A 14,222-nucleotide genomic window follows, 5' to 3' on the forward strand; every position below is an offset into this window, starting at 1 on the left:
CGTAAAATTGCAACTTTTTTCTCGTATATTGCCCTTTTTCTCATAAATGTATGACTTTATTCTCATATTAAGTTTTTCCTCGTCTATTTCCGATCTTGTCCTTACTTTATTCTTGTAAATTCACGACTTTCTCATCACGTTTTTCCTCGCGAATTTACGACTTTCTTCTCTGAATGAGACCTTTTTTCTCATGAATTCTGGACTTTTTTTGGTTAAATTACAACTATTCTTTACTTTTGTAAACCACCTGTAAATGTACAACTTTATTCTCATAAATTATTGTATATTATTCTTGGAAATGTACCATTTTTTAATCCAAATCTCAGATTGTAAATTTTAACACACACACACATCTCATTCACCATCAGCGTTTCATCATTTGTAAATGTTTGGTAATGGCGTGCGCGGCGTCCACGTAGCGCTGGTAGAAAGCCGACACAGCCAGGGATGTACGGTACTTTAATAGTTTGCATATATCCATGAATGCACGATGCTCCAACATGATGGGATGATGTTTGAAAGATGGCGGGCGTGTCTCAAGGAAGACTCAATCAACTCGTACATGAAGTTTTTCATAGGGTGTTTGCTTAGCGCTAACTTGCACTTAAAGGGACAGCGCATCATTTCTGTGATGTGTTGTTTTCATTTGGATGAAGATGAAGTTATAGCATCGCTTTAAGCCTTTCACGTGGGTCACAGTGCTCAATAAATAACTTATTAAATAAACTTCCTTCCGGCAGAGTTCAATCCACAAAGCAAGCCGCTGCCTTCTTCCTGCGGCGAAGGCTGGCCCGGGACGGCGTCGGAGAGGGGGGAAGAACGCGGCGTTCTGACCTTTGTCCTCCTGGAGAGCTCAAACAGGAAGAGGCGGGGCTGCCGAGCATCGGCTTCACGGCGGACCGTGATGTGCTGAGCGAGGTGGGTGGAGCTTATGCTTGCCGGATGAGCTAGTGGGTTCTGGTCTTCCTGGCCGGAGGAGCGAAGTACCTGTAACTGGACATGAGAGAAAGCGTTCTGATTGGCTGTCTTATTTTGACATCAAAATCAGACTGGATGTTTAATTGAACACTTCACTGTCTTGTTATCACTTCAGGCTGCAGTCAACAACACAGAACATAAGGATGGAAGGATCTCTGGTCAACACTGACACCTAGCGGACACGTAAAGCACTGCAGTCCCCTCGTCTCCCCAACTGGTGGGTGCTCATAAATAATGCATGGCAGGGCAGGGTGTGTTTTTTTAGAGAGAGGACATGCAAAGACGTGAGACTGTGACGACAAAGTTGGAAGGATGAAGCGTGTCCTCGTGCACGCTCAAGGGAGGCTTCACCTTCCTCGTGTCCCTCAACAGCCGCTCCACTCGTTACCTCAGCAAAACTTAAAAGATGCTTTAATATCAGGGGTGTCCAAAGTGCAGATGCTTCTGATTGGCCCGCACTGAATGACTAAAATATTTTAAAAAATAAAGACAAAATATGAAGAGAAAAACATGGCATTTTAGGAAAAGAACGGAAAAGATTTGTCATAATATAAAAATACAAACAAAACAAATATGAAAATTAAGTTGCGGACAATGTTATAATTTTACAAAAATAAAGTCAAAATATTATGGGAAAAAAAAGTATAATTATGAGAAGAAAATTCATATTAATATTGAGAGAAAAAAGTCGCAATTTTACGAGAATAAACCTGTAATATTATGAGGAAAAAATAATATCATTTCAGTAGCAGGGTTGAAATATTTTAGAAAAAATATGTTGCATAAGTTGCGTTCTTTCATTTTTGCCGACGTGGCCCTCGCTGGACAGTTTGGACACCCCTGGCTCTACAGTATTGACATGCGTTTTATACTTCCTATACAGTACATGCATGATACATGCTGCATTTCATAAACAAACACGAACTGGCCACTTCATTAGGTACGCCATGTACTGGCTTTCAGCTTTCCCAAAAGGGACAGTGAGGATGAGGATGAGGATAGCGATGGCGTGAGGAGTGTTGCTAACGTACCAGGGCGTGTCGCTGAAGTAAAGCACGAGTGTTTCCACTCCTGGCGAAGAGGAAGCAGAGAGAGACACACACACACAGAAGGAGGATAGAGTGAGGCGTTGGCGCCCTCTAAAGGTCACAATGTGTCAGGTCACCCCGTGGAAAGACAGGAAAAGGAGGAAAAATGAGCTGAAAGTAAAATGAAATTAAAAAAAAGTAGGAGTGAAGCGTGATGGAGGAGAGCGAGGAGCGTGTCTAAGACGCCCCCGTCATCAACATCAATCATATAAATGACGCTCACCTTCCGTGTCGCACATGATGGATGCCATGTTTCATATTTTAATGTCGTCAATATTTTAGTGACACTCACTTTTTGTAGCGGGGTGGGAGGCGGAGGGGATGCCGGGTTTGGGCCTCCCCCCGTAAGGTCTGGAGCGTTGGTACTGCCAGGGAGGAGACAGGAAGGCCACGGGGGGGACGGCCTGAGGGGACACAGGAGGTCATGACGTCAAAAAAGGGCGGAATTAAACCCTTGCCACGTTGCGCTTTTTCACTGCAGGACGCACCGAAACAAAACAAATAGGAACGAAAAGGAGCTTTCCCAAACCTAAAATGTCTTATTTATCTTATTTATGTCTTATTTTCTCTTATTATGTCTACTATATTGGGTAATAGGAGTGTAAAGGCGACTATAGGGGTGTTATTTCATATCTTGGGGGCTCTAAAATTGTTTACATTTAGAAGGTTCAGAAGGTTTCAGACATGTTTTCTGTCTTATATGTCTTATTTTCTACGTACTATATTAGATAATGAGTGGGAAATGACTATATGGGGTTTACTTCAATGTTTAAAGAAATCCTTATTAAGGTCGGGCGGCACGGCGGTCCAGTGGTTAGCGCACAGACCTCACAGCTAGGAGACCAGGGTTCAATTCCCACCCTCGGCCATCTCTGTGTGGAGTTTGCATGTTCTCCCCGTGCATGCATGGGTTTTTTCCGGGTACTCCGGTTTCCTCCCACATTCCAAAAACATGCTAGGTTAATTAGCGACTCCAAATTGTCCATAGGTATGAATGTGAGTGTGAATGGTTGTTTGTCTATATGTGCCCTGTGATTGGCTGGCCACCAGTCCAGGGTGTACCCTGCCTCTCGCCCCAAGACAGCTGGGATAGGCTCCAGCACCCTCGCGACCCTCGTGAGGAAAAAGCGGTAGAAAATGAATGAATGTCTTATTTTCTCTTATTATGTCTACTATATTGGGTAATAGGAGTGTAAAGGCGACTATAGGGGTGTTATTTCATATCTTGGGGGCTCTAAAATTGTTTAAATTTAGAAGGTTCAGAAGGTTTTAGACATGTTTTCTGTCTTATTTTGTATGTACTATATTAGATAATGAGTGGAAAATGACTATATGGGGTTTACTTCAATGTTTAAAGAAATGATTGTTAAGGTCATAGACAGATTTTCTGTGAGTTATGGCTGGTATGTTGAGTAAAGGTGACTATAGGGGTGCTACTTTATATCTAGGGGGCTCAACAAATGTTTAAAAAACATTTAGAAGGTCGAAGACAGGTTTTCTGTCTCATATGTCTTATTTTGTCTTATGTTAACAACATTAGGTAATAGAAGTTTGAAGCTGAATATAAGGGTGTTATTTCTTGTTTAGAGGGCTCTAATTGTAAAAAAAAAAAAAAAAACGTATTCAGAATGTTTTCGGTCATGTCTTATTCTATCTTCTGTACTTCACAGAGTTGAAGTGTGTGTATGCATGTGGGTTGGGGGGTGGGGGGGGGGGGGGGGTCACCGTGCGCTCCCTCCAGGGCGTCTGCAAGGCAACGCTCTCCCTCTCCACCGCGCTCGTCTGCGTGTGCTGCTCCGTCCTTTCTGTTGCTTTCCTGCAGCGACACCTGCTGGTTGGTGGGGCAACGACCTGCTGTCTCACACACACACACACACACACACACACACACACAAAGTTGGTGTTCCAAGCCACGGTTGGTGTGAACGCCAGTGTAAGGTGACCTTTAAAAAGGCAAACACACCAGCTGCAACGTGAGCTGTGAGATGATGTCATCTTTGCTCCTCAGCTCCTCTTTCAGCTGCTGCACCTCCTGCAGGAGAGCCTGCACCTACACACACACACACACACACAGTGAGACAAAGAGCCGTTGTGTCAAAATCAGGTTTCAAGCATGCTCACCTGTGATTGGTCGGACTCTTCAGGGCTCAGAGTGTCAGTGGTCAGCGTGTCGTCATCCGTGTCGTCGTCCTGAAGTTAAAAGTCACATGTTCATATTCATGTTCATATTCTACGTATTTTTATTATTCAGCGTGCCAAGCTGTGGTGGACCTGCACCAGGAGCCTCCTGAGGACTTCCAGCTGCGACCTGACGGCGCCAAAGTCTTCAAGCAGCTCCTCCACATGCACACCGGCAGGCCTGAGGGGGCGGAGTCACAGCACAAAGGTCAGCGTTAGGAGGCGTGTGACACCAACATGGAGTCGGCTCACAAGGTGAGTTTGTGCGTCACCTCTGAGGACAAAAAATGACGTCCCCGCTGGTGTCCTTGCCGGCATCCTGGCTTAGCTTGTAGCATTCGAGCGCACTGGGAAGGTGACAGGTGTTACCATGGCAACCACAGCTCAGCACAGTCGCGGTAGATTGGGATTGGATAAAGGAACTAACCCGTCGTTGTCGTCGTCGTCGTCGTCGTCGTGGACTTCCTGTGTCCCCCAGCATAGTTGTCTCCTCCTCCACTCGGCCATGTGGGACATCCCGTCATCTGCTTATCAATACTTTTCATTAGCATTAATGATATATAAAATATTGAGAATATTGAGTGTTCCAATGAGAAAAAGTTACAATTTTATGATATTAAAAATATTACATAATGTTAGGACCATCAAGTTCAAATATTATGGATGGATTCTAACAAGGGAAAAAAAGTCAATTTTACTTAATAGCACCACATTGAAATATCAAAGACAGTCATAATATTATAAGAAAAAAACTGCATAATAAATACATTTATATTAGCATTAGTGATATTACTATAATACCTATTTGGAAAATTAGGGAAAAATATTATGGGAATAATGTCAATACAGTAAACCTTGGATATATCGGATTCAATTGTTCCCACTGGTTTTGTCCGATATAAGCGAAATCCGTTATATGCGTATACCAGAAAATGTCCGTTTTACGCATATATCGGATTTATATCCGGTATATGCGTAAATGGGATTTTATCCGTTATAAAAAGGCACTTCCTTGACTATGTTTCCAATGTACCTGGACGCGCAGGCAACGCTGCAAACGCTGCAAATGACGTCGTATAGCGGCCTGTCACGATTCGGCGAATCGGAGCGCCACGATGCGGCCATCCGATATATGCGAGGGAAATTTCATGGAAATGCATTGGAACGGGACTGGAGATTTTGTCCGAAATAGGCGAAATCCGTTATAAAAAATCCGATATATGCAATGAATTTTTATTGGAAATGCATTACAGAAAAATTGGTTCTTTTTTATCTGTCCGTTGTGAGCGAATTTCCGATATATCCGAGTCCGATATATCCGAGGTTTACTGTATTACAAAAACCTTTTGTAATTTTAGAAAATTGAACAACAAAGTTAAATAAAAAAAACAACCATCAGAGTGATCTAATAAGAGGCTTTTTCCACAAAGCTGAGATACGGTTGATGTTAGCATATGGACACGTGCTGCTTATCAAAGTTCCATCCTTTCCTTTTGGCTGGAACAGGTTTGGACACGCTGGTGTCGTACGTTTTCCACGTGTGAGCATACCAGTGTGCAGCGACGCGTCCTCAGTTAAGTCTCCATCCAGCATGAGGTCATCATCATCCAAATCACAGGAGTCCACGTTGGTCAGCACATCCTAGAATCCCACAAGTCAGTGAAAGCTGTATCCACGGAAGGGACCGCAACATTGTAAAGAATCACAGTTAGCATTAGCATCTTACACTGCTGTTGACGTCGGAGTCAAAGCTGCTAACATGTTGCTCGGCGGCGTGTGCGATGGCGCCCCCCAGTGGCTCCAGACCCTCCTCGTCCCACATGTAGATGCCCCCGGAACAATAACTGTCTGACGGGGACAAGTCCAGGGACGAGCCCCCCTTTTTTTAGAAAAGAAAGGTGTTGGTGAATCACTTCATGCTTTTATTTTGTAAACGATTTCAATCATTGAAGGATTGATTTGTAGTTGGCACCTGCTCATGGAAATCCGACTCCCTGGGCCGACTGAGGCGGGTCTGCTGGTTCGGTTCTTCGTCAGCTGATGAGAAACAAAAGAAGTTCATGAAACGGCTTTTCACAAACTCTTCTACAAACAGTAACTCACCCCCGAAGGTCACGTTGGTCCAGTCCAACCTGTGCTCCACAAAGTTCAGTTCTGCTCCCCTGGTAACGCCCTGGACCGCCACCCTGTGGTCACAGAAGGCGGTGCACGACTGGTCCAGACCGGAGTCGTCTTCATCATTTTTGGCGAGGAGGACGACACCCGTACCTCCGTTTCCTAGGAGACAAGAAGGTTGTGGTCTGTGAGGAGGTGCTTCTGGCACCAGAACACCAAAAAGGTGCGCTTGGTCCTCACCCAGGTTGTCAAAGTCATCCATGTACTCCTGACTGCCGTGATTCGGATCCAAAGAGGAGCCGGAAGAAAGCGACATGTCCTCCAATGTCTCTCCCAGAATGGACATCTCTCCTTGGGACGGGAGCCCCTCCGACTCTGGACCTTCAGGCGTGCTCTCTGGGAAGCGGGTCAGATCATTTAGAGGCGTGCACGGCGAGGATGAAGACGCACCGATGAAGGGGTGTCTCACCTGGGCTGCTTCCTGTTGAGGACGGCGTCCCCACTGAGGTCCCGAGTACACCTTGGCTCACTTCAGGCTCCCTCAGAAACCCGTGGGTGTGGGTCCCTCGGAGGGGGCGGGGCTGCTTAATAAGCGACGGCCGCGATAGCTTGTAGCTAATGCCATTAGACTTGGGGGCAGGGCCAAGCCCACGTAGGAGGGGCTTCTTCAAGGCGGAGGGGGGTGCCTTGAGTCCCTCACATGGAGCTTGACCTGACACCTGAGCTGAAGGCGGAGCACAAGAAGCGGCGGACTGTTTACCCCCCTGCTTGGCCCCGCCCATTGGCCGGGAAGTGTTAGTCGAGGGAGGAGTGGGGGAGGGGGTGGAGACAGTGAGTGAAGGATGTCGCTGGACCGCCATCAGGCTACGTGAGCGCAAACGATCGTTATTTGCGAGGCGGGAATTCGGTGCTGATCCGAGGTTGTCAGTGGAGAGCGAGCGGGTGGCGGGCAGCGCTGCATGGAGGGGAGAACCGGATCTAGAACCGGTAGTGGGTCCGAGTGCTGGTGTGGACGCACCGGAACGAGTGGACCACTGAGGGGGTCTCAGAGAGCTACTGGTTCTGCTTGGAAGTTTGGACCCAGAAAGACCATTCACGGTCGGTTTGGTTCCATTAGTTAGTCTGGACCCGGTTTGCTTTGACTTGGAAACAGGAAGTCCATTTTTAGAAACAGGAAGCGTCTGAGACTTGATGGAGTCCTTCAAAGCAGACAAGTTGGACTTCTTTGAGTCCAACGGAGAATTCTGCTGACTATGTTGGCCGTGGGCGGTACTGTTGAGGCAGTGCTTGACAATGCCAACCCTTGACTCCGCCTCCTCACTGTCAGCCACACCTCCATCTGCGACCACCTCATCCTTCCTCCACTTTGCGGAATAGTCAGTCGGCGTGCGTATGGATCCCGTCCGCCTCACGGAAGTAGAAGGTCCGGTGGAAGAACCGTTAAGCGCCGCGGGCCCGGGGTGGTGGTAGAAGCCGTTGGGGAGACGAGCGCTGGCAGCACCGGTGGGCGGGCTTGTCTGTGTGGTGCTTTTGGACCATGAGCCAAATTTCGGCAACCTGGACACCATGGTCGGCATGGCGGGGGCGGACATAGACCACGGCCCGGTTGGGAACACACTGTGAGCTGCGGAGGAGGCGGAGCAGAGTGATGATTAGGTTCTTTGTTACTCGTCTCAGGCGTCATCTAACCGCACCGTGTGACCGATTGGCTGCTGCCTCAAACATGTGACACCTTTGCTAAGACGCACAAAGAGACACAATAACAACAGTCGCTCCTATGACCTTGAAAGAGACACACCCATTAGACACACACACACACACACACACACACACACACAGCCTGTGGCAGGCCGTTAGCAAACAAGTCGTGCCTGTCTGTTGGTTCAGGGCTGAATGTGTGATGGTTAAGATGTGTGTCTCTTCCATTTAAGCTGGACCACAGACCTAAAAACAACACAAAGCAGGAAGTCCTGACCCTGGACGCATCCTCCCTCATCATCCCCCATCAAACTCCCGACTGGAGGTCAGGAACACAGACGCCCATGCAGGTATCACAATCACGCTGACACGCTAACAAGCATGCGAAAAAGTATACCCACATCTACATCCCACAAGGCATGCTGGGTAACCTCACAGTAGCCACTCTTTGCCAGTCGCTTGTCATTCAATCCAATAGCCAAACCAGTTGAGAACCACAGCCTTAAATCCTCATCATCATCATCATCATCATCCAGAAGTCAAATGACCAAGCTGCTGTGTTCACGTCTGATGTGAGGAGGAGGAGGAGGAGGAGGGAGGAAGATCAGCGCGGCTTTTATCAAACCCTCATCATGAGCTTCTTGAGAGCCTCCAGGGAGGAAGAAGCCATCTGATAAAAGGTGCACTTATGTAACAATCCCGGGAAGATAAATGCCGACTCACAACTTCCTGTTCAGAGGACCAGTCTCCAGGCTGTGTCTCAAACGGAATAACTCCGTCAGTACACTTCAGTGAGTGTACTTAGCCCCTGAGAGTGCATATTTTGACAGTGAAGTGCTTGCCCAAAATTCAGCACTAATCCCAATATTTACCCATTTCTTCTGTCCTCTAATTATCACAAGCCGCCATTTTTTCAAGTTAGTCCCACCCATCCGCTACGCAGCCACGACGGTGACTTTTGAGTGTGGCAAGTGTGCTTGCAACATCCGGGTACTGTACAGTAGAACCCAGCTATCAACTAACACTAATATACATGCAAAAATATGCTACATTCTATTTGATACTACTTCAGAACCGCAACCAGCATGCCTTGCGGGTTACACATTTGTATACAATAGTATTGTTTTAAGAGATGCTCGATATTAGCTTTTCTTATCAATATCCAATATTGACCAGTCAGGTGAGTGGGAGGTCAGCATCAAGGTTATGTTGGGAAGTAGGAAAAAAAAAACCACTTGGCTTATGTGGGCCAAGCTTGAATGAAATGTAAACAAAAAACATGGCGGACAACAGGCTAGTATCGGTAGCTGACCTAAAAGTGTGCACGTCCCCTTGGAGCTACTCATGTCATCCGTGATGAGCATGTTCATTAAGATGAGGTCATTCCTAGGCCTCTTCTTCCTCCAGCAGGTCACATGCTTGCTCCTCATGCTCCAATTGGCCAGTCAGTGAGCTGAAAACAATCAGGGCCCGCCAGCTACCGGTCAACAGCCATCAACTCATACGTCATCCTCTGTTTGGACTCTTCCGTCCTGGTTCAGACACCAGACTCTACCCTCATGAACCCTCACAAGCTTGTTACGACCAGTGCTCAGGGGGGCGGAGCTACTTCATGTTCCGTAGCGGTCAGGGAATGGTGAATGACTGGAAACATTCCAGACCGGCTGCTGCTCCAACCAGCAAATTAAAAAAAAATTTTTATTAACTGACTAAATTTTTCAGTGACGGTCCAAATGTAACTGTGGCGGGCCGCCACAAATAGATGTGACGATTTAGCGACACCACCCTCATCCCTCCCTTGCTGCAGTCATGGCAACCTGGCACACAACTTCTCTGTTGTACGGGGAACCCCCCCAATCCCCGATCCCGCTGAGCCCCCCCCCACCACCACCTCAGCCGTCATTGATCCAACACAAAGACGCTCTCTGTCCTCACAGCCAACCAACCAGCATGCTTGGTGCTTCTGATGGACATGATCCACTTCCTGTACTGATCCAAAACACCGCTAACAGATTGTTTACATCGTCTGTTAGAGCGCCTGTGCCTTTAAGAATGAAAAATGTCACGTTACAAAATTAACTGTTAGCATGTTAAATCATCTTCACACACAAGACACAGGCTGGCTTAGTTAAAGGCTATGCTAGTTAATTATTCATGGTCGTATCAGGCTAATTATGTAATGGTTAGTCATTGTCTCCTTTAAAACCTGATTGACTTGTCACGAAGCTCAATAAATAATGGATGCGAGTGACTAATTTCCTACTGACTTGATCAACATTACATTTTTAGCAGTATTATATCTTAAAAGGCATAATCCATAAACCTAAAAGGAAGCCATAACGACGTGTAGCTAGCTTGTTGTGACTGCCGTCATGTTTGGCTAGAGGACGATGCAACCTCAGCTCTCTTACAGAAGTCCATTGAGATTTGGGCTAATTTAAGGCTAATTTAAGGCTATATCGCTGTAATATAACAGCGTGAGCGTATCATGGATGTCCGTCGTCGTGTCATGTATGTGATCGAATAGGCGCGTGCGAGACTGTGAGTGCACGCAGGGGACTCACCTGTCGGCGCCACGCCAAAATGCGGAAATGGCGGCGCGTAGGTTCTTGTTAGCGGGCGGCGCCGAGAGGCTGGCAGACGTCACTCGTGTCCGCCGGGGACAAAAGGACGACGGGTTGTCTCCTCGGAGGACACGTTCACGCACGCGCGGCCCGTGCGAGGGATGCGGCTCGGACTCTGTGCGCGTTTGCCCGCGTGACATCACCGCTGCGCGAGCTGCTGAATCATCCGCGCACACGCGCTCTGCGCCTGCCCGCAGCACAGCTGACGGTGACGTCGTCGGAGAACCGAAAACGTAACCTTGTCCTCACCGGAAGTGGAGGCGTTTCAAAGTAAAAGCTGCAGTACAAACCAAACGGTCTTTAAAGTGTTTTGATTTCCTCATGTCAGTTTTTTTATACTTAAATGATCAACTTTTCATTGGACAAAAACTTTAGAAGATGTGTAACGTGTACTCTTGTACACTAAATGAGCAAAAGATAGCATTTTGGCTAACATTAACATACAGAGGAGTGTGACAAAAACACTTTGATTTCACTTTTTCACTTTATTATTTTATATTTTATGAACTACAAGTTCCAAAAGTGTTTGTCACACTCCTAGTATTGTATTGATACATATTGTATCTCCACTTAAAACCTCATTAAGATGAAAATATGCTATTTGCATATTCTAGCAATGTTTAAACCGGTCTTAAGATTTTGATCAGATCAGTATAAGTCCACTGTTTGTGTTTGTTACGTAATTGTTGACCTTTACTGTGGTATTGAACTGTCTTCTCCATATTGAAGTTCTTTATCTCCACTAATATGAGCGTAAAGGTGAGAAACACGTAGTTCTTCCGGTGTGCAGTATGGGAGTGTGTCCACCAGGGGGCAGCATTCATCTTCAGGCCGCTGTGCGCATTGAAAAGAAGTTCTTGAAAGCTCCTAAAATTCGTCGCGGCACACAAATATGTCACAGTTCGACTCCGTTCCGTGAGCTTGCACCCTTTTCTTCAAGTTAGACCACTCGTCGTGTCCGCCCCGCAAGTGTGGAGTTGAGACTCGAGGTGTACACCAGGACGAGAAGGTGTGGATATAAAGACAGAGGGACGCCACTTGTGGTTTTTAAGCGGTTCTTCTCCCGGTCGTCATGTCTCGACGCTCATCACAGCAGCTAAAGTGCGAGCCACTCGTGAAGTGAACATGGAGGAGGCGGGGTGGCACCCAGCCCGCGGACGCGCTCGTCAGACCAGCAGCTGATGGCCGGAGGAGCGCAGCATGGAGACCTTCTACGACTACACGGACGAGGAGGTGACCCGGGCCGGGGTCCACCCGCCGGGGGAGGTGGGCGTGGGTCGCGCGCTGACGGGCTGCGTGCTGTGCGCGCTGATCGTGTCCACGCTGCTGGGCAACACGCTGGTGTGCGTCGCCGTGGTGAAGTTCCGCCACCTGCGCTCCAAAGTCACCAACTCGTTCGTCATCTCGCTGGCCGTGTCCGACCTGTTCGTGGCCGTGCTCGTCATGCCGTGGCGCGCCGTCTCCGAAGTGGCGGGAGTGTGGCTGTTCGGGCGCTTCTGCGACACGTGGGTGGCCTTCGACATCATGTGCTCCACGGCGTCCATCCTCAACCTGTGCATCATCAGCATGGACCGCTACTGGGCCATCTCCAGCCCCTTCCGCTACGAGCGCAAGATGACGCGCCGCTTCGCCTTCGTCATGATCGGCGTGGCGTGGACCCTCTCCATCCTCATCTCCTTCATCCCCGTGCAGCTCAACTGGCACCGCGCGCGCGCCGAGCCCTCCAACTCCACGGAGGACTGCAACGCCAGCCTGAACAGAACCTACGCCATCTCGTCGTCTCTCATCAGCTTCTACATCCCCGTGCTCATCATGGTGGGCACGTACACGCGCATCTTCCGCATCGCGCAGACACAGATCCGGCGCATTTCCTCGCTGGAGCGCGCGGCGGGTCCACGCGCGCCCAAGCAGCGTCCGCATCACCGCGCGTCCACGCAGGACGACAACTCGCTGAAAAGTTCCTTCAAGAGGGAGACCAAAGTTTTGAAGACGCTCTCCATCATCATGGGGGTCTTCGTCTTCTGCTGGCTGCCCTTCTTCGTGCTCAACTGCGTGGTTCCGTTCTGCGAGGCCGACGCACCCGACGCGGCGCCGTGCGTCAGCGACACCACCTTCAGCATCTTTGTGTGGTTTGGCTGGGCCAACTCGTCCCTCAACCCGGTCATCTACGCCTTCAACGCCGACTTCCGCAAGGCCTTCTCCACCATCCTGGGCTGCAACAGGTTCTGCTCCAGCTCGGCCGTGGAGGCGGTGGACTTCAGCAACGAGCTGGTGTCCTACCACCACGACACCACCATGCACAAGGAGGCCTGCGCCGAGCAGAGGCACGACCCCGAGCGCAACTTTGACAAGGTCTCCGTGGTGTCGGGCGACTCCTGCGGCCGCGCCAACCCGCTCCTTCCCGCCATCCTGCAGTGCGAGTGCGAGGCGGAGATTTCGTTGGACATGATGCCCTTCAGCGACTCCTACGTCATCCCGGGTCAGGTCCACAACCTCTGAGGGCCCGGGGCCTGGTGACCCTTTGTTGACCTGTTGTTGACCTGTTGAACTCTTGTGGCGTTGGACCTCCACTTTGGGGACCCGTGACCCCCAGACACTGGGAGGGCCATATGGTATTTAAAAACCCTAATATATTACTAATATAATATATACAACTAATATATAATAATGCTCAATAAAATATATAATAATATTATATAAAAAATCTATTATTATATTATATTATTTATATATTATAATATAATATATATAAATAAAATAAAATAATAATATATAGAATAAAATATATATCTTCCTCTACTTCCGCTTCATTGTGAGGTAAACGCCTCACTGCTGCCTCCTGCTGAGAGGAGGAAGTACTGCACAAGTACTGTACACTTCCACAGTTAGAAGGGGGGGGGGGGGGGGGGGTTGGTGGTCCACATGTGGCCCGTGGGCCACCTATTGAGGACCCCTGCCATTTTCCAAGCTCAGCAAATAAAAGTGGATCCCAATCGTTGATAGTGTCGTCTTTGTCCACAAATCCCATCCCCCGTCCTTCCCGGTCTGGGACGATGAAAGAGGTCGGACTGTGACTTCCAAAGATGAAAGTGAAGCTCGTGAACCCGCCGGCTGCAGACACGCTTCCCTCGTGGTGAACAAAAGCTTCAAAGAGCTCGCACTTTATTGTGAAAGTATGAAATACGAGGTACATGAATGCACCGGCCACTTCATTAGGTACACTATATCATACATAAACATAAAACTCAATAGGATTCTTGTCTTGGATTGTGTCTGTGTATGCACTCCATGAGAAGTATCAAAGTCACACACACACACCTACACACACACACAAGCCTCATGGTAGTCATGTGACCTCTCCATCTGGCCAGAGTCAAAATGGCAGCGCTGCACCTGTTCATTGATTCATTGTGATACGCGTGTGTTTGCTTGTTTGGTCTTTTCATGTTGTTTGTGTCGTTCCCTGACGGACCCCAAGAGTGTGTTGCTTTGCCTCCCGGGCGGACGTTGGACCTGTTGGACTGACGAGCGGAAGCAGGTG

General features: G+C 48.4%; 2 protein-coding genes across 5 annotated transcripts; one reads left to right on the top strand and one right to left on the bottom strand.

The window, feature by feature from the left end:
* Positions 1-442: 442 nt before the first annotated feature.
* Positions 443-10,909, bottom strand: ccser2b (coiled-coil serine-rich protein 2b). 4 transcript variants are annotated; one of them, XM_058067168.1, is made up of 16 exons: positions 10,622-10,908; positions 6,829-7,983; positions 6,600-6,755; positions 6,348-6,521; positions 6,217-6,281; positions 5,971-6,123; positions 5,795-5,885; positions 4,672-4,768; positions 4,517-4,591; positions 4,338-4,425; positions 4,188-4,256; positions 4,030-4,116; positions 3,792-3,920; positions 2,359-2,470; positions 2,010-2,049; positions 443-993 (listed from the first exon to the last, which is right to left on the bottom strand). In XM_058067168.1, exons 2-16 carry the CDS (start codon positions 7,949-7,951, stop codon positions 948-950), a joined length of 2,505 nt encoding a protein of 834 aa, XP_057923151.1. In that variant the 5' UTR covers positions 7,952-7,983; positions 10,622-10,908; the 3' UTR covers positions 443-947. The 4 variants fall into 4 exon arrangements, with proteins under 4 accessions (XP_057923151.1, XP_057923150.1, XP_057923149.1 ...); XM_058067167.1 differs by lacking the exon at positions 2,010-2,049 and having other exon boundaries at positions 4,344-4,425; positions 10,622-10,909; XM_058067166.1 differs by lacking the exon at positions 2,010-2,049 and having other exon boundaries at positions 10,622-10,907.
* A 229-nt stretch (positions 10,910-11,138) lies between these two features.
* LOC131125532 (D(5)-like dopamine receptor) lies at positions 11,139-13,180 on the top strand. The gene has a single exon (XM_058067170.1). It carries the CDS (start codon positions 11,882-11,884, stop codon positions 13,178-13,180), a length of 1,299 nt encoding a protein of 432 aa, XP_057923153.1. The 5' UTR covers positions 11,139-11,881.
* The last annotated feature ends 1,042 nt before the right edge of the window (positions 13,181-14,222 follow it).

This window comes from Doryrhamphus excisus, chromosome 3, assembly GCF_030265055.1.
Source record: "Doryrhamphus excisus isolate RoL2022-K1 chromosome 3, RoL_Dexc_1.0, whole genome shotgun sequence".
Lineage (NCBI taxonomy): Eukaryota > Metazoa > Chordata > Actinopteri > Syngnathiformes > Syngnathidae > Doryrhamphus > Doryrhamphus excisus.

Coding starts and splice junctions, on each gene's coding strand:
- ccser2b (XM_058067166.1), bottom strand. CDS start 7,951: ATGTCCGCCCCCGCCATGCCGACCATGGTGTCCAGGTTGCCGAAATTT. Junction 6,282..6,347: donor GACCAACGTGACCTTCGGGG/GTGAGTTACTGT, acceptor GTTTCTCATCAG/CTGACGAAGAACCGAACCAG. Junction 4,257..4,337: donor TCAGGAGGCTCCTGGTGCAG/GTCCACCACAGC, acceptor TTTTAACTTCAG/GACGACGACACGGATGACGA.
- LOC131125532 (XM_058067170.1), top strand. CDS start 11,882: ATGGAGACCTTCTACGACTACACGGACGAGGAGGTGACCCGGGCCGGG.